Raw genomic sequence first — 19,621 nt, 5'->3', positions numbered from 1 at the left:
AAACTTCCTTTCGAAACGATTTTGTCCTCTGATTTGATCGACTTTCCAGAAATGACAGAGAAAGACCTGAAACTTTTCTTTACCGGTTCTTATCAATATAAACAAGCAGTATCATATCTAGCAGAGACGATTGACGAATCTGATAATATGACTATCCAGTTTGTCAGAGATAAAACCAATATTTCAAAGGCTCAAGTGCAATCTCGTCATATTAATAGAAAAGTGTACAGATGTTTCATTGAATATAAACCTGATACTATTGGATGAAGTGGAATATCAAGATATTGCTGTGAATGCGCTAATGGATTGAGGACAATCGGTTTTTGTTCGCACGTTGCTGCAATTTTCTATTTAGCATACGGGCGATATTTGGCTAAAATCCCCAGACCAGCAGCAATACTCAACACTTTATTTAATAAAGATAATATTACTTCTGTGATTGATAAAGATAGCAACGAAGACTAGTCACAAATTAGGAAAACAATTTTATTTATCATTTGTAGTAGATTAATATATTTAATTGCAGTTTTAATTGTTTATGGATGAAATATCAGCGTTGAAATTATTAAATAAAAAAAATTATTTTAATAATGTAAGGATATTTTATTTCTTTTATGGTTTTCCCTACCTTAGTAAACGAGTAAGTTTTGTATTTTATCAGTTCAAGAGTAAAATTATTAGAAAAACCCGATTTTTGAGCAAAAAATGGTTTTTATTTTTTTTCAATATGTAGTACCATTTTTTAAAATTTCGAAAGGTCATAGATTCATAGGAAATTGAATGAGGAATTCAAAAAAAATATTTTCATAACTGTGTCGTAATGGTAAGATGCTTAAAAATTGAAATTAAAAATATAAACTCGTTTTTTTTTAGGTTTTTGTGAGCCAAAATAGCTCTTATTTTTTTTCCAGATAGCTACCATCAACCCCCAAAATATATCCAATTTTCAGATCAATCGAATAAGTACGCTCTGAGAACATCAATTTTTTCTAATTTTCAGTATTTTTCGATTTACTCCGAAGTGGTTATAAATAAAGACCTGAAACTCGCAGCATCGAAGTATCTCATGGGTACAAACATTCCCTGAAAAAATGAGCCCGATCCCTATCTGGGGCCGATTCAGTATACTTATCGTCCCACGGCCTTTGTTGAGTAAATTTCAGTAAAATCTTCATGTCAATGTTATGATTCGATTTTTGACATTTTATGGGCTAAATTTATGCGATAAATTTTGTTTCATTTCTATAATTGATTACATCTGCAAATAATTTGTTTTCTTATTCTATAGCTCCGCGACATTACTACTACGTTGTCTATTTGTCAATTAAAGTTTTAATTGTTGTTTAATTGAATAATTTAATTTTAACACGGTTATGACAGCTGAAAGTCATTGAAAATTGTAAAAAGATAGTAAAGTTAGAGAACAGCTGACAATTTTTATAACTTTGAAATGATAAATTAAAATTTTTATATGATAAAAATATAAAAAAGTACATTTAGAAAATTCAAAAATCAGTACGTGCATTTTTAAAATTTTGTTTAGTTAAATAGTTAATTTTTCTACAAGTTAATTAAAAATGGTCTTATGTCTGCTACGTTTGCACTCACAATTTTAAAAAGTGAGAGGCATTATCTCAAAATGGCCTTAATAATGAATGATCGATTTTTTTTATTTATATTGATATTATAAATAATGATTATTTATGATCACGATCTGTTGATTTAAATTTCACTTTAATCAGCACACTTGATAATTCATACATTTTTTTGGAAGGTTATGCACTTTTTTTGAATAATTTAATTATGAATTTTAATTTTTCTGGGTAAATGGCAGGCGCTCCAGTGCGCCAGGGTGGAGGATCCGAATGCACCATAAAATATACATGCTATAGAAATATAATTTTGTTAAAATGCTAACCTAAACAGATTTCTATAAGAAAGCATTTGAGGCAGCAACTTTCATGTCATACTATGATATGAAGTTAGCAGAAAGACAAAAATTCAACAAAAATCCTAGTTTTTTTTTATAGATCCCTAAATCGGCGCAAGAGAAATTTTTAAAGTTTTGTTTCTCCATTAGATCATGAAATTGCGCAAATTAGGAGTAAATTCGTTAGAAATAAGATAATTATTAATGATTAAATAGATAAAATATAAAATGATGCAATATTTAGTAATAATCATCAATTTGAAATATGAGTGAGGTTAAACAGGCCTTTGACTCGGGAATAGAGACACCCCGTTCGGCATCCATAGCAGAAAGGTATCATTACGTTATCTGAAAAAAGATATCTTTCAGAGGCCAAACGAATGTTATCTTTTCGAAAACTTTTTACGGATATCAGTTTATCAAGATCTAAAAGATAACTTAATCATAAGTTCTGTAGATAGCCTTATGAGGTCAAAAAGACATCTTTCCGTTAACATTTGATCATAACCTAAATTTATCAGCTGACGTTTGGTATGCATATATTTTATGTTTAGTTTAGTCTAACCTAGAAGACAAATACCCTCGCAGATTTGAATCACGGTGGAAACACGGTGGGTTTGTTCCATTTTTCCACTGTGATGATGCGATGTATCTACCATGATTCCACGGTGGCTTTGCCACCGTGTATACACGGTGTTTTCACTGTGATTACGCGGTGGATGCAGCGTGGAATCACGGTGGTGAAATAGCACAGAGCCACCGTGGAATCACGGTGGATACACCGCGTAATCACAGTGGAAACACCGTGTATACACAGTGGTCAAGTCACCGTGGAATCACGGTGGATACACAGCGTAATCACAGTGGATACACTGTGTATACCCGGTGGTGAAATGGAACAAACCCACCGTATAACCACGGTGGATCCATGGTGTTTACACTTCCTCGGTGTTTCCACCGTGATTCAAATCTGCGAGGGTATACGTGCAAAAAGTGTTTGATAAAAAATGTCCTTGAGGAAAATATTTAAAGAATTATCTACGAGCCAAAAAGATGGACGCTTACGAAAATTCTAAATAATTCAATAAACAATTCTAATCTCTAGACCTCGTAGATTATTGAGCCTCAATCACTACTCTAAATAAAAAATTATTTAACCCATGCTAAGTGTATATCTATATATTAGTCGATTAAAATTGTTTTAAATTATGTCAAATTGTTTTGAATCATTTCAAATAATTTTTCTTAATTAGGATACCTAACTTTGAAGTTAATAGTAAATGTCAATTGGATTATGCTAAAAATGATAGTATAAATAATAACAGCGAAAATAGTGGTGACTATAATGATCATGGTGATAAACAAGTTGAAGTGAATTGGAACATTATTATTATTATTGATGTTATTATTATCAAAACTTAATTATTGTTATTAATTATATGTGAACGTTATTATGTAATTTTGAATGAATTACTTTCTCACAAATAATAAACAGTAAAAATCAAAAAATTTTTAAATATTAATTATTATTGAGTAACCTCAACATCATATCTAATTAGAGATAAGTTTGTTATATCATTGATCCACTATCTTATAGCCCTAGCGAATTCGATCATACCGAAATTTTGGGTATTTTTTGAGTGTGTTTTGGACATAGTATACATTTGATAACATTTGGCTACGTTTTACGAATAATGCCCTAATCATACCGAAATTACCGTAAATGTTGGGTATGTTTGTGAACTTTTCATACCCAAATTATACTGTAGAAAAATAATTTTTAAAATATAGTATAGATGGCGTTTATAAATGAAATGCATTTTGGCTCTCTTAAATTAGCGGGGACAAATTAATTTTTTTGAACTTTTTTTTTTTTGCTAATTCGTTTATTAAAATAATAATAATTATTATAGTAATAATTATTGTAATAATAATTATCATAATAGTTATTATTATAATAATTATTATTATTATTTAAATAGACCGCGCAATTGATTCGAAATTCGCGCATGTGCAGTAGGATTTATTTGACGATGTACAGTTGGGTGGGTGTAATTATATTAAAAAAATTAATTACAAAGAAAATAAAATCAAACAAACGTTTTTTTTTATCGAACAAACAATATCTAGTTGAGATTGATAAAAAAAATGTATGTCAGTACTACATTATCAAGAGCCAGGTTCAAGTCAAATTTTTAAATATTATTTATAAAAAAACAATAATCGAACAAAAATTAATTTTGATCAAACAATCAAGAACAAATGACGAACAAACGAATTAGCAAAAAAAAGTTGAAAAAATTAATTTGTCCCTGCTAATTTAAGAGAGCCCCTTCAGCTCTAGTCTTGTTACTCTCGGAGCAAATAGTGTATCGTCTCCATACTGTTTTACAGTTTTGCTCTATTATACTATTGATTTGATTGTTTAATAAAAACTTTATATTCTAAATTGTTTACTGGCACTGGTAGTAAAAGTTATAAATAACTGTGTCAACTAATAAAAAATAATGGAAGTAGCTAAAAAAAGAAAACGTCATCGAACAACCATCTACAAACGTAACAAAATAATTTTTGAGCAGTTGTTGCAATTCAATCCTCGGTGTTTTAACTCTGAGTCGTTACTAAAAACACTACTCTATGCTGAGGTAATTTATTCATGGAACAAGTTATTATCAATGATTAAAATTAAAATAATACTAAGTACGTGTTACAGGATACAGAATCAGAATCCGATGAAAGTCAATCTGCTGTGTCACCACATCGTGGAGTCAATTTAATTCAAGGCATAGAGAACACAATGTCTCCTTCCCAGACTTCTTTAACTTCTAATCTTAACATTCAGCATTCAGATGTAATTGGTGATTATCGTGATGAGATAATAAATCTTGAGGACACCAACAGAATAACTGATCGTAGTAGTTCTAATGGTTTGATAGATGATACAGATGATGATGGTGATAGCGATGATGATGACGATGATAACGATAGTGATGATGATAGCAATAATGATGACGATGATAGCGACGATGACAGCGATAACGAGTGTCATAATGTAAATACTACATCGTTATTTCAAAATCATGTTTTAGATATACCTGTACTGCCTTCAGGCATAATTGGACTTATGAAGCAACTCTGGATGTTTGTAAATTGATCAATGCGACTTACGATTTACACTGTTTACCAAGTACGAAAGAAGCATTGTGGTCTGTCTTAGAAAAAGATATAAGGTTGGTGACATATCATATGTACTGTCGCGAATGTGACGCGTACTTGGGAGAAGGTCGAAGCCCGATGAAAGACTGTTTTTGTAGTGCCTGTGGACCAAAACAGGAAATCAAAAATTTATCGTATTTTATAAGTCTGAACTTGCATTCACAAATTACGAATTTACTTACGACTAAAAACATTGATGAGTCGTTAAAGTATCGTTTCACAAGAATTAAGAAAGTGCAAGGGGCTATTGAAGACATTTATGATGGGGCTGAGTATAAAAAACTTAGTTCAGCAGGAATGTTTTTAAGTAATCCATATAATTTTTCCCTAACATTTAATACTGATGGATGCAAGATTTCTAATTCTTCCAAATCAAGTGCCTGGCCTATATATGTTCAAATCAATGAACTATCACCACATTTAAGAAAAAAACACGTCTTACTAGCGGGAATATTTGTGGATAAGAAGGAACCTTTAATGAATGATTATTTACGAACGTTTACTGATCAAATTAAAGTTTTGTATGAAGAAGGAATTGTTTGGAAGCCAACACCAACAATGGAAGTGACATCTAAATTTGTAACAATATTAGGATCAGTAGATACACCCGCTAGATCTGCAGTGTTACGAATGAAACGTTTCAATGGTTTTTATGGTTGTACTTTTTGCTATGCCTTTGGTAAAAGCATAGGTAGAAAACATGTTTACCCTGTGGGAAATAGTTCGGAGCAGTTAAGAACAGATGATGAAATGCGTGCTGATATGATGAAAAGTTTTGCCGATAAAAATGAAATAAAAGGTATCAAAGGACCATCAGCGCTGATGTTATTGCCATTATTCAATTTATCTAAGGGAATGATTGTTGATAGTATGCATTGCTGTTTCCTTAGTGTCATTAAATGGCATACGAAGTTACTATTAAAAAAAGATTATAAAGACGTTATTATAAACATTAAAAAAAAGAAAGTCGTAGTTGATTATTACATCGGTCGTCCTGGCCAGAAGGAAGAAATTGATTCTCTATTTTTGGCCATAAAGCCACATAATATACGTTCAAGACTACCTAGATCAATAAATACACTTGCAACTTGGTAAGCTTCAGAATGGCGCAACTGGCTTGAATACTGTGTAATTTGTTTAAAGAATATTCTTCCGGACAAATATTTAGATCATCTTGCTCTATTAAGTGAAGCAATTAACATATTAAATAGTGATTGTATTACGCCTGAAAGACTGGAACATTTCAATTATTTATTGGAAAATTATGTCAAATTATTTCAAAGATATTTTGGATTAAAAAATATGACGTACAATATTCACCTGCTGACTCATATAACAGCTACCGTTCGCGATTGGGGACCTTTTTGGTCTAATTCTACGTTTGTATTTGAATCGTGGAACAGAAGAATCATGAACAAAATAACAAGTCCCCATTCACCGTGCTCTCAAATAACTGATAGATATTTATTATCGAAATATCTTTTTAGCTGCGGTGAAGATGATTCGATAGCTAAAGAGACTCGAAATAACATAAGGAAACTCATGAGACTGCCATTAGATGGTAGTAGTCATGAAAAAATAGTTGGAAGAGGAAAAGCAACAAAAATAAAACCAGATAAATATAAGAAACTCTTTTTTGCTAAATCAGGTTTTTACCCAGATTATTTATATTGCTATTCCAGAGAAACAGTTAACGGAGTCAGTTATAACTGCAGAAGAACAAAAGAGACTAAATTTTGTAACTCGCTTATATATTGTGATAATATTGGTTTTGGAGAAATACTCAAATTTGTATGTTTTTCAATCGAAAACACTACAGTTAGGGGAATCATCTTGCAGAGTTACGAAGAAATTATCAATGATTTAAGTGTGTCGTATATTAAGAAAGTAAAATGTACAGATAATAGTATCTTTGTTGATGATAAAACAATTTTCAGCCCTGCCATTAAAATTTCTTTGAAAGAAAATTCATATTTTCTAAAATTACCCAACTCATGGGAAACAGACTAGTCTGTAATTGTAGTAGGCAAAAAAAAATTCAATTATTTCTCACTATAACAGTGAAATATTGTATTTTTTCTATTAGCTATATGAAGACCATGTATTCTTTGCAGAATATTTATTTAATAAATTACCTTTTTAGTTAATTAAAGAATTTTTTAAAAACTGAAAAGAAATCGGTTATTTATATTTCTCTATTCTGTCAAATCCCAAATAATAATTACAGTAATAAGCTGTTGATGTTATTGAAATATTCATATATTTATAAAAGAAAGAAAGATTTATAAAATTATTTATATACTGAAAATATTAATTTCTAATTTATCTTATTCAATATAATTAGATTATTATTGATGCACTGACAACATTTATTTTTAACAAAATTTTAAATTTAGAATACATTACTACCGCCATCTTCTGGCACTGGATTATATCTTCTAATTGCCGCGTTACTATTTTGTTGTGAAATTGTCTGCAAATTCAAGCAGCAAGTTTCAGGTAATTTTAACATTAAATTACCGTCAATTTTAATGCAAAGTGGCTATCAGGAATGGAGGGCGTACCCTCTCCCCATACGCGGTAAGCTATTTACGTGTATGTCACATATAATGCTTTGTTCACAAATATCAGGTGATTTTATACATCGCCAATATCTCCTAGATTTTCCCATTGTGATACTACCCAGAAAATAAAAAGAATAATTAAGCAGGTAAGAAGATTATTAGTCATGTTTGTAATTAATGTTAAAGATATATTAAAATTTCGGTTGCTGTTATCATATATTGTTGTCATTGGCAAATAGATAAGAAAGTTGGTGTTTACATTAATTATTTCATAGGATCACTCACGTATAACCTAACATAATTTAGCTTTATATATTGTTATACATATAAACATATTTGTATGTATTTCGTATCTCAAATTTTGATGTGCACCCACATATTTGTTGAGTGTGATTCTACATATTGAATAAAAAGATTTATTTATTCATGAATTAAAATTCACTTCGTTTTAAACTAAATTTTTTGAATAGATATGTCATCTCTACCAAATCGCTGTTTACTCAAGGAACTACAGAATGATAAAGAATTGATACTACCTATTTCTGCAATTTTTGTAAGAGATTCAAATTCTGGATTGCTGAAAGTAGCGTCAAAGTAAGATATTGAATCAAATGTACCTGTCTATATGCAATCAAGAGAAAATGTCGTTGAAATTGAAATGCTTCGATATGCAGGTAATTATTACAGTTAACATGGATATATTTAGTATGTATAGATATGATTATTGTTGTAAAATTTTACAAATGAATCAATCTAAAAATGGTAAAAGTCATAATATTTTTGTCTCATTTTAAATTCATACTCTATTAGGCAACATTAGTTTCAAAAATGCACGTTTTCACGGTATTTTGCTTTTTAAGAATAAACAACCCTGGTGGAAATTTTTGGGAATTTTTTCTGAAAAAGTCTTCAGAACTCTGAAAAAGTCTTTAGAACTTTGGAACTTAGTTTTTCAGAGAAAATTCCCAAAAATTTCCACCAGGGAAATTTTGGAATGTTAAGTAGCTTAAGCTGCGTACTCATATATGATGAATAAACTACAATATTTTATATAATATTTTCTTGCTTATAGAAAGTAAAAAAGCTTTACTAAGTCTTTAAAGATCTTCTGGTAAAAAAAGAATTCGAGTGGTGAAAAGATTAAGTCTAACACTGTTCAAATCTCCCGCGCTCAGCTATTCCATTCTCACCGTCGATATCTTATCGCCGGCATTACCGATCAGTCATCTACTATAGGCGGCTCCGCTAGTCGCATTCTCATTCAAGGGACTGCTAGAGTGGGGAATAAGAAGACGGATGCGCTGTCTCACTCACTCTTCAAGGCTCTCTCTCACTTATATAGTTACAGTGATTTCATGGCTGACGCCTCGTGCTCTCATGAATCGTCTCGTAATATCGTAATCCTTTGCGTTCTCAGTAAAGTTCTCAGTGCATTTTGATTGTAATAATTAATAGTAATTATTACAATAATTATTTTTGGTCTCATTGTTTATCTCAGAATTATTGTACATTAATTAGTCTCACCTCGTGTACCGGCACTTTTCGCGCCTCGACGCCATCTTGGCCACGTGTTGATCGCGAGTGTAATTCTCATTAAATTAGCATTAATAAATAGTAATTTATCTCAAGTCTCATCATAAACAATTAACATAAAGTGTAAATATTGTAAATAAATTATTTATAGTGTTTATTAAAGTAAAATCTCAGTGTTAAATAAATTTATTCATTGCCCGCCAATTCACACACACCAGATCCTCTCATCCTCGCACTTAGTAATTAATTAGTTATTAATTATTTAAACAAACACCTTATCAGATAAAGCCTCGAAACAAAACCATTGCTAATGAGACAAAAAAGAAATTTCCTGCTAATAAAATTGAAAAGACTACAAAATTTGTCAAGGTATTTTTACCAATTTATGTAATCCTCTGATGAAACCTGATACACCCTATTCTACTACTTTAATTTTATTTCAGACAACAGAAAAGACGTTCCAAGAGAAATCAATGGCATCAAGTGATTATAATATTATTAAAATATTTAATGTTAACAAAGAGAATAATAATATTTTAAGTAATGAACGTACAAAAGTAAGCATTATTATAAGATATACAATTCTGATTTTTCAGCTTTCCAGTGATCGTTGATAAAAGTTTTATTTGCTGAAAATGATTAAATTTATACTACTTAGGAGGAGAATTTTTCAAATTTATTTACAGAAGTAGCTGCGAAATACTTCGATTGATTAATTTATTGAATTTATTGATTACTAGGCTAGCCAAAAAAATAATTTTTATGATCAGGAGACACGGTAGTGTCTCGCGCCAAGTACACGTTCAAACACATGTATATGTGTGAAGTGTCATGGCGCGAGCCTGCCGTGTATCTATTCCGTAGACATAGTGGTTTTTGGCTCTTTTTAGCTCTCATTTTTTAAAACTTTTTTAAAATAATAAATTTTCAGAAAATTTCTTCTTCATTCGAAAGATGATTGATTGTCCGTCTTAAAATTATAAAACTTTATTCATTTTAGTAATGGGAACTAATTTAAATAATGAAATTAGGCCAGCATATACTATAGCACCCCCAATTTAGACACTTTTATAAATTTTTTCATGCAAAAAAAGCACTGCCAGAGAATAAAAAGTTGTAAGAAATGCCATGATTCAATAAAACATTGAAACTTTTTCAAAGCAATGATTCATTTTTGCGCCACTAGCGGTGCTTCAGTCTGTATTTTTTACTATAGTTTCATTGAGTTATATAGAAATTCTGATATAAAATTCAAACAATCCTTACTTAAATTATCGATATCATATCAGGAGATGACGATCAATAGAATATAAGAACGTTTTAGATTTCAATGATATAAATAAATCCTCGTTAATGGCTAAGATGCATTTTTTTTATTCATTTCGCATTCAAAGTTTACTTGTATTTTTTTAATGTTTCCTGATTTTGCATACATATGTAGATATATATACCACAGAAATATTATTTGTGGGTTGCTAAAAAGTATATTTCTTTTATTTTCTTAAGTTCTATCTAGTTATATCCGCTAGGTGGTATCAAAATCGTATAATATTTAGCACGATGACAGATACAGATGCCCTAATAGCCACTTTAGCTTGAAATTGACGGTAATTTGATGTTGAAATTACCTAAAATTTGCTGCCCGAATTTAGCGTCAATTTGACAGTAAAAGTTGAAAAGAAAAATTTGCGGTTAATTTTTGCTCAATTTAAAGGTAACTTTTTACGAAAAAAAAACTCGGTAATGTTCATTCTTACCATTTCAGAAGGTAAGCATATTTATAAATAAAATTGTCTACAATTTGAGGGTAAAAAAATACTTAACAATTTTTCAAGTCAAATTAACAATAAATTGACATAAAATTTACCTGAAAATTGATGACAACTTTGTTCTAGTCAACTTTTGAAGTGAATTTGCATTCTAATTCGGGCAGTAAATTTACGTCAAATTCAATAGCAAGTTGCATACAAATTGTCGTCCAATATGGAAAAGTCCGAAGTTGACAGAAATTTGACGAAAAATTCAACGAAACTTTTGTAAGTAAACTTTTGCTAAAGCAAACTGTGCTATTAGGGTGTTGTCATTGGCTGTCGTTGGCCGAACTACCCTAATAGCACAGTTTGCTTTAGCAAAAATTTCCTTGAATTTTTCTTCAAATATCCGTCAACTTCGGACTTTTCTGTTTTTGACGACGATTTGCATACAACTTGCTAAACAATTAGACGTAAATTTACCACCCGAATTAGAATTCAAATTCACTTCAAATGTTGACTAGAAAAAATTTTTCGTCAATTTCCAGGCAAATTTTTACATCAATTTATTTTATGTATCAATTTGCTTACCTTCTGTAATGGTCAGAAGAAACATTACTGACTTTTTTTTTATAGTAAAAATTTACCTTTAAATTAAGGAAAAATTAACCGCAAATTTTTCTTTCTAACTTTTGCTGTCAAATTGTCGACAAATTCAGGCAGCGAATTTCAGGCAATTTTAATATCAAATTACTGGTAATTTTAAGCTAAAGTGGCTATTAGGGTATGCATAAGGATATACATATTAGGGTGATTCAAAAAACAAACAAATTTTTTTTTTCTTCCAAACAGGTTCAGAAGTTTCGTATGGATAAAAAAAGACGCCTGTGAAAATTAGAGCTCTAAATATTAATATTAACATTGTCCGCATTGCACTTTTCTATTTCCCATAAGAATATCATAGAAAAAAATTTTTTTACGTCTTCTGATTTTTATAAGTAGCTAACGATGCGTCATAGGAATAATTGATAGGCATATTTTTGTAGGGAATTGAATGCTCTACAAAAAAAGATTTTTATCATTTTTTAAGGAATCTATTTGTTCAAAAGTTATTTGAGGTTGAAGTCGAATTCATATTAAATTTTGAGATTTTCATACTTTTCCGGCGAAATTATCAAACCTATTACAAAATATCATTGAACCTTATTTGTAGACAATTTTATTCCCTAGAAGTTATTTTCAATAGAGTTTTTTCAAATTCCGCATTGTTTTCTAGTTATTTTCATTTTAACGTCATGCTCATAAAAAAAATAGTCTTCTGATCGATTTTAAGAGCTTGACATTAAAATAAAAATAACTAGAAAACAATGCGGAATTCAAAAAAACTTTATTGGAAATAACTTCTAGGGAATAAAATTGTCTACAAATAAGGTTCAATGATATTTCGTAATAGGTCTGATAGTTTCGCCGAAAAAGTAAGAAAATCTTAAAATTTAATATGAATTCGACTTCAACCTCAAATAACTTTTGAACAAAGCGATTCCTCAAAAAATGATAAGAAATTTTTTTTGTAGAGCATTCAATTCCCTACAAAAATATGCCTGTCAATTATTTCTATGACGCATCGTTAGCTACTTATAAAAATCAGAAGACGTAAAAAAAATTTTTTCCATGTTATTCTTATGGGAAATAGAAAAAATGCAATGCGGACAATGTTAATATTAATATTAAGAGCTCTAATTTTCACAGGCGTCTTTTTGTATCCATACGAAACTTTTGAACCTGTTTGGAAGAAAAAAAAAATTTGTTTGTTTTTTGAATCACCCTAATACATATATATATATATTCTAATAACCACTTTAGCTTGGAACTGACAGTTATTTGACAATTGAAATTACCGAAATTCGCTGCCCAAATACGCCGACAATTTGAAAGCAAAAGTTGGAAAAATCAACTTAATGTCATTGTTTGACGGTAACACTTGTAGTCAAGTTGAATTAAAGTTACATTTTAACCGTAACTGTTTGCTCTCCAATATTTTCCTTTAAGTTGGCTTCAGAATACGGCAGTGTCTTGAAGTTCACTTGCGGTTACGGTGGCTATCAGGGTACTTTCCTAATAACCACTTTAGCTTGAAATTGACAGTAATTTGACATTGAAATTGCCTAAAATTTTCTGCCTTAATTTGCCGACATTTTGACAACAAAAGTTGGAAAGAAAAATTTGCGGTTCATTTTTCCTCAATTTAAAGGTTAATTGTTACTACAAAAAAAAGTCTGTAATGTTCGTTCTTACCATTGCTGAAGATAAGCGAATTTATACATAAAAATGTCTACATGACGGTAATATACTTTACAATTTTCCGAGTCAACAATAAATTGATGTAAAAATTTGCCTGAATATTGACAATAAATTTTTTCTAGTTAACTTTTGAAGTAAATTTGCATTTTAATTCGGGTAGTAAATTTACATCAAATTGTATAGCAGGTTGTATATAAGTTGTCGTCAAAAACGGAAAAGTCCGAAGCTGACGGACATTTGACGAAAAATTCAAGGACACTTTTGTAAGTAAACTTCTGTCAAAGCAAACTGTGCTACATGGAGATTTCAGAAGTCCCCATGCTGTGCTATAAAGGAAGTTTCCTCATGTTATGTCCTCAGTGGTCTCAAGTGCCTCCACCTATTAATTAATTAGTGAACTTGAAAATCATAAATAGGCGTGCATTTAACTTCCATTCGAAATTTACACATTGAGATCTTACAACATTTATTGCATCTTATCAATAATTAGTCGATAATTTAAATAATAAATCAATGTATTACATACTTATTAAATTATTTATTTAGATTATAAGAAAGTTGGAATAAATAGATGAATAAATCATTATATTGTATTCGGAAAAATAGAAACATAGTTTTAGTGATTTTGGAATGTTTCCTGTCACCCGATACCTAAAACCCAAATAACACGCTTAAAAATCATGAATAGACCCTTTTCTAGTTTGAATCCATTGAGATTCTGAAAAAAATGCATTCCATTGGGTCAGAGGGGCGGGAGGATAAATAGTTAGCATCATATGCTAGTTGTAATAGGTGGAAGGTGCTGAGAGGTCGAACTAGTAAGCCATTTGATGTTTTAAATTACTGACAGAAAAGTCCGACGTTGTCGGATATATTTGACGTTAACTTTAAAGGGAACTGTCGTTAAACAATTGCAGCTCTTTGTCTTATAAAAATTAATTAATCAGGTTATGATATTTAGCAGTACAAAATTACTACAATTGTTAACAAACAATTTTATTGTTTCTACAAGATAATACTATAAACAATATAGGCTCACTTGACTTAAATTATAAATCGATTTCTAATAGTGTATGTTAAAATCATTATCAATCAACACGACAAAAAAAAGACAAATCCTACCAAAAACAGATTCTCTGTATAAAATCGCGCCAAGTACAAGTTTAAAATTTTTTACAATTAAGAAAAGATTCTTTTTACAAAAAAAATAAATCAAATCGAAAAAATACCAAGTACCTAATATAATTCAAAATCATAAAAAACATTTTCATAGAATTGAAAAAATATTGAAAAAAAAAATTTCAATGTACTTGGTGTGCCTATAAACTGGAAAAAAAAGAAAATTCAATTTTATTAGAAAATAATTTATATGCGAAATCAATTCTAGAAATTAATTTTGCTTGAATAAATTTAGTAATGCACACCAAGTACATTGAAATTTTTTTTTTCAATATTTTTTCAATTCTATGAAAATGTTTTTCATGATTTTGAATTATATTAGGTACTTGGTATTTTTTCGATTTGATTTATTTTTTTTGTAAAAAGAATCTTTTCTTAATTGTAAAAAATTTTAAACGTGTACTTGGCGCGATTTTATACAGAGAATCTGTTTTTGGTAGGATTACAGTATGTATCAAAAAAGACAAAACTTTCTAATAGTTAGGACTTTTTGAATACTTAGTCATTATTATAAAAGGCATCAAATTTGGAGAACAAGATCGAAAATCGATCTGGAATCCATACGAATTGATCAAACAAAAATGGCCCTGTATTTAAAATACTGAGTAAGTTATTAAATCAAACAACACAAAAATATCGTTACTTTTAATCGTTGTTCAATAACTTTTATGAACTTCCGATTTATACTGTTTTGCTTGATTATCAGACTATATTTATCTTTCATTAATTAGACAAGGAGCAATATATTAGGAGAGTATTTTTTCGGTGTTAATGTTTGTTCTAAAAATTTAAGTATTTGATATCCCAAAATTTATTGAAATTCAATCGGACTGAATATAAAAAGATTAAAATTTGTATTTGACAGCCTTGAAGCATTGTTAATAAGTATAATATTAAAACTGGAACAATACTCGTCTGAAGCTCGATGTCTTACATAAGTAACCGAACGCAAACAATATTTCTTGTAAATCTTATAATTTCGATTTATTTTTATTTTATCTTTCACTCAATCTGAATGGCGCATTTGATTCAAAACATCTATTTACTGGAGTAATGGCATTTCATTTTATTTAATTATATTAACTCATTGGTTTTGTAACATAATTATCTTAGCAACATACTCGCAGATCAGTTCTTGAAAGTACTCCAAAAACTCCACCATCACCTGGTTCAAAGATAAGCTTATCATCTCTACAACATATTCGCAGATCAGTTCATGAAAATACTCCAAGAACACCACTATTATCTGGATCAAGGATAAACTCATCATCTCAACAGCATACTCGCAGATCAGTTCATGAAAATACTCCAAGAACTCCACTATCATCTGGATCAAGGATAAACTCATCATCTCAACAGCATACTCGCAGATCAGTTCATGTAAGTCGACCATATGCTTCAAGATCACGACAATCTGCACCACAACATTTCAATAATGCTCGAAGCACGTCATCTGAATCTGGAGATTCCTCTAGTTCAATTCATTCTTCTCGGTCCTCAAGTCCCAGTAGTCCAAGTGATTTCAATGACATAGTTAATATGTCGCAATTACAACATGGCTTGAAATTATTCCGAAAAAAAATAGTCTCGGACGTAAAAAAAGTTCTTCTCAAAAATAATCTTGGGCGGCCATCAACTGACAATAATGGGAAAGTACGTACATTACCTTAATATTTTACTCATTCATATGCTATTTTTTAATTTTCATATTATTAATTCTATTTATGTTTTAGGTCGAAATTAAAGGAATTTCTTTAGATGCCAAAAACTTTTCAAGAGCTTTGTCGGCAAAAAAAATGAGCCTGCGTGCGAGAAGATTGATGCGAGCCTATTGGACAGAAAATGAACGCGATAGACTGATTACTCGAAAAAATAAAAAATTTCCTAATGCTTTAATTGTCAGCTCTCGAAATTATAATGATTTCATCAACCTTTGTTATGCTCTACAAAGAACAAGATTTTTTAAGCATACGAAGAAACATAACCCTGAACATAATATTTATCGATGGGTCACAGACTTTCTTAAAAACGATAGATTTGCTCGAAAGAAGCAGAACAAGAACTCTGAAATATTTCCTAACAGGCAGCAAAGAGCGAAACCTATTTAAAAATAATTAGAAATTATTTTTATTTTCTTTATTAATAATATCAAAAACTTTTTCATTTTTATTGCTCTTAAAAAAATTTAATAAAACAACTAATTTATAATTTAATAAAAATTTCAAAATTTGAATAAACAAACATGTATTTTATTTCTCTCCTATCAATTTCTTATTTTTATTAATAAATTAATTTTATTGGTTAATAAATTAAAATTTGACTGCTAAATTTAACAATTAAAAAAAAAATTAGAGTACTTTTTAGGTATATAATGTTCACAAACATACCCAAAATAGAAGCATTATTTAGGTATAATTTGGGTATTTTTTTTGGTATATTACCGAAAAATGACCGGAACTGGGCTGAAACTCTGGATATTTTCAGTATTTTTTAAGTATGACCGAATTCGCTAGGGAGGCATCAGAAAAATGTTATCTTTATGATACCTTCTCGAAGAGATCTAAAAGATGTCAGTAGGTGGCGCATTAGATATCTTTCTGATATCTTTATGTTTAAGATGAGTCTTAAAGTTATCAGATCCAAAAAATGTTATCTTCATGAGATCGTTATGATAACTTTTTGCCGATCGGGACGGTCGTCCCGCGCCGCCCATGTACACGCATACACATATGTGTTTGAACGTGTACTTGGCGCGAGACACTGCCGTGTCTCCGGATCCTTGTTATCTAAGAAATAAAATAATAAACTAGAATTAAGTTTTTCTTAAAGAACTGAATTGATATCAAATAAATAAAATTACTTGTTACTAATTTTTCTAATAAAGTTACATAACACTTATCATTAGGATTTTTAGGATTTTTAAAGATTGTAAACGTTGGACTAAATAATTCCGAACATCGTCAAAGCGATCAAAGAAAGTATTTTCAGCTTTTGGATGCAGCTTTTTAAAATCAGCTTGCAACTGTAAATAATTAACAAATTATTTTATTTGGATAATATCGAATATTATCAGTATTTATAAATGAATATTACCAATCCGGAACCAAACTCAGTACTCGAAGAATGAAAGCGGCCGTAATGATCAAAAATGCTGATTTGCTTGGACAGAATGTCACGCCGCGCATCAAAAGTGAAATTTTAATATTCGAAAGCCGTTCGTTGAGGATCTAAATGATTACTTAACCACTCCAATTTGTCGTTTACTGCTTCTAGAATAACAAATATATTAAAATCAGATTATAAATTATCATTTAATTAATAAATTAAAAAATCTGTCAGCAATTTATGTTTTATAAATATCACTGACTAAATAACTGAAATCGATTGAATTAAACAGAATTGAATGTTTAATTCAGATAAATTCTGTTAATTCGGTATCTAATTTAGAAATAAATTCTGTCTAATTCGGCAGAGAGACCAGAATTTGTCCAAATGAAAACGAATTTAAATAATTCTATTTGGTTTAATTTTGAATAATTCGAAAATAATTCTCCAATTTCTGGTTCTATATCCGAATTAAACTGAATTAAAACGAATTTAAAAATTCAAAATCGGTTTTATTCTGTTTAATTCAAATTCAAATTTTCAATTCAGTTGAATTCTGTTTTGCAGAATTTGACAGAATATAACAGAATTAAAATTTTTCATTCGGTCGAATTCAGTCATTTAATCAGGGATTTTTGTAGTTAAAACATTTTTAATATTTATTTTTTTATATTAAATTTACCTGTTGGCACAAAACCTATTGGCCTAGTGATATTGTGGTTCAACGAAGGAGACAATAATCCACGTCATCTTAATGTACGTTTAGAATATATAGTGGTCGTATAATCATCCAGAACAATTTTTTTTAAATTTTTTTGTGAATGAAGAAGAAGAGTAGTTGAGCTGGGGGAGTTCACCCCCCCCCCCCGATAAAACAGATTATGGGTTCTTGTCCGTGTTAAGTTACCGACGGAGCGTAACCTACCGGCGGTCGGTGAACTGGCCGTCGGTAAGGATATTGGCGGTCGGTATGGATATTGGCATTGTTGTTGTTGTTGTTGTTGTTGCTCAGAACAGCAACAACGTTCTTGGTTTTCTTTCTTACGATCGGTTTGTTGGTCTCGTTCTAGGTAAAAAAGTCGTTCCTGTTCATTATTTATTATATTTTGGACATCAGCTGCATCGTTCATCCAGGTCTGGATTCTTCTTGAGTGTTCCTGAGGATGTTTACATACTTCCTAAATTTCTGCCACATTCTGTTCATCTACTTCTTGTATTTCTGCTACATTGTGTTCTTCTTGTTGATGCTGTTGTTGTTGTTGATAGACAAAATTTTCGATCCACTCATTGATTCTTCGCTCCTCATCCTCAACATCGTCACCAATCCACTCGAATACTCTTTCCGCTGCGTGTTTGAGAGAAATGTATATTTCTGATTCAGATCCGGGTACTCGCAGTTGCCATAGGTGAAGTGATTCAAAAACTACTAATTTCATCGCTGAATTTGCAAGGATGATGATCGGGTTACTCTCAAGTGATTCCAATCCTCGTATTATATTTACAATGCTTGCCCTCAGCTCGCGAGCAAGAAGATGCTCATTGTTGTCATATCGTTGCCAGCATCGCACTGGAACCGCCATCCAATAATCTAACCGCCTTTCAACATAATTGAGTTGCCGATTTGTATGACGTTGACTCATCTTTCGATTATATGAAAAAAAAATTTTTTTTAAACTTATTATATATTAACGATTAATCACTTACTGAATAATCTCTTTTCAATCAGATTTAAAAAAGAAACAATTTTAATTATTGATATAAAATAAGTTTCAAAAAAATTAATTTTCTCCTAACTATTTTTTCAACACACAATTAATCTGTGTCTAAAAATTAATAATAGAAAAAAAATTTATTTAAAAACTTATTTTACATTATTAAATGAGTTTTTCAATCTGTTTTTCAAAAAAATTATTTCTTCATAATTAATTATATCTAAAAATCCAAATTATTGTAAAGAAATTCAATTTCTTAAGATTTTTTATGTTAATCATCAAATAGTTTATGAAAAATTTATTTCTAGTTATGTAAATAAAAAAAAAAAA

The 19,621-nt window shown here is 30.0% G+C and overlaps 2 protein-coding genes and 2 long non-coding RNA genes across 6 annotated transcripts; 3 read left to right on the top strand and 1 right to left on the bottom strand.

Moving 5' to 3' along the window:
- The first annotated feature begins 3,836 nt into the window (after nt 1–3,836).
- Nucleotides 3,837–7,238, top strand: LOC130670021 (coiled-coil domain-containing protein 1-like). Of its 2 annotated transcripts, none has more exons than XM_057473194.1 (2): nt 3,837–4,575; nt 4,644–7,238. In XM_057473194.1, the coding sequence occupies exon 2, from the start codon at nt 5,177–5,179 to the stop codon at nt 6,239–6,241; it is 1,065 nt and encodes a 354-aa protein (XP_057329177.1). In that variant the 5' UTR covers nt 3,837–4,575; nt 4,644–5,176; the 3' UTR covers nt 6,242–7,238. Both variants share the same exon structure in this region, with proteins under 2 accessions (XP_057329177.1, XP_057329178.1).
- Nucleotides 7,239–7,709: 471 nt separating this feature from the next.
- LOC130670020 (uncharacterized) lies at nt 7,710–9,338 on the top strand. 2 transcript variants are annotated; one of them, XR_008990301.1, is made up of 3 exons: nt 7,710–7,856; nt 8,181–8,384; nt 8,783–9,338. It is a non-coding gene; the product is annotated as an uncharacterized LOC130670020 (long non-coding RNA). The 2 variants fall into 2 exon arrangements; XR_008990300.1 differs by lacking the exon at nt 7,710–7,856 and adding an exon at nt 7,867–8,092.
- A 3,992-nt stretch (nt 9,339–13,330) lies between these two features.
- On the top strand, nt 13,331–16,707 carry LOC130670436 (uncharacterized). Its single transcript, XM_057473842.1, has 3 exons — nt 13,331–13,336; nt 15,588–16,127; nt 16,208–16,707. The coding sequence occupies exons 1-3, from the start codon at nt 13,331–13,333 to the stop codon at nt 16,580–16,582; spliced, it is 921 nt and encodes a 306-aa protein (XP_057329825.1). The 3' UTR covers nt 16,583–16,707.
- Nucleotides 16,708–17,346: 639 nt separating this feature from the next.
- Nucleotides 17,347–18,625, bottom strand: LOC130670291 (uncharacterized). Its single transcript, XR_008990348.1, has 3 exons — nt 18,262–18,625; nt 17,568–17,743; nt 17,347–17,496 (listed from the first exon to the last, which is right to left on the bottom strand). It is a non-coding gene; the product is annotated as an uncharacterized LOC130670291 (long non-coding RNA).
- Between the last annotated feature and the right edge of the window lie 996 nt (nt 18,626–19,621).

The sequence above is a fragment of the Microplitis mediator genome, chromosome 6, assembly GCF_029852145.1.
Source record: "Microplitis mediator isolate UGA2020A chromosome 6, iyMicMedi2.1, whole genome shotgun sequence".
NCBI lineage: Eukaryota > Metazoa > Arthropoda > Insecta > Hymenoptera > Braconidae > Microplitis > Microplitis mediator.
Note: the sequence above shows the minus strand (reverse complement) of the source record. Positions and strands in the feature narration are given on the sequence as shown.

Bases quoted from the DNA above. Each gene is read 5' to 3' on its own strand.
- LOC130670021 (XM_057473194.1), top strand. From the start codon at position 5,177: ATGTACTGTCGCGAATGTGACGCGTACTTGGGAGAAGGTCGAAGCCCG.
- LOC130670436 (XM_057473842.1), top strand. The intron at 16,128-16,207 runs GTACGTACATTA...TTTATGTTTTAG, and splicing joins CAACTGACAATAATGGGAAA to GTCGAAATTAAAGGAATTTC.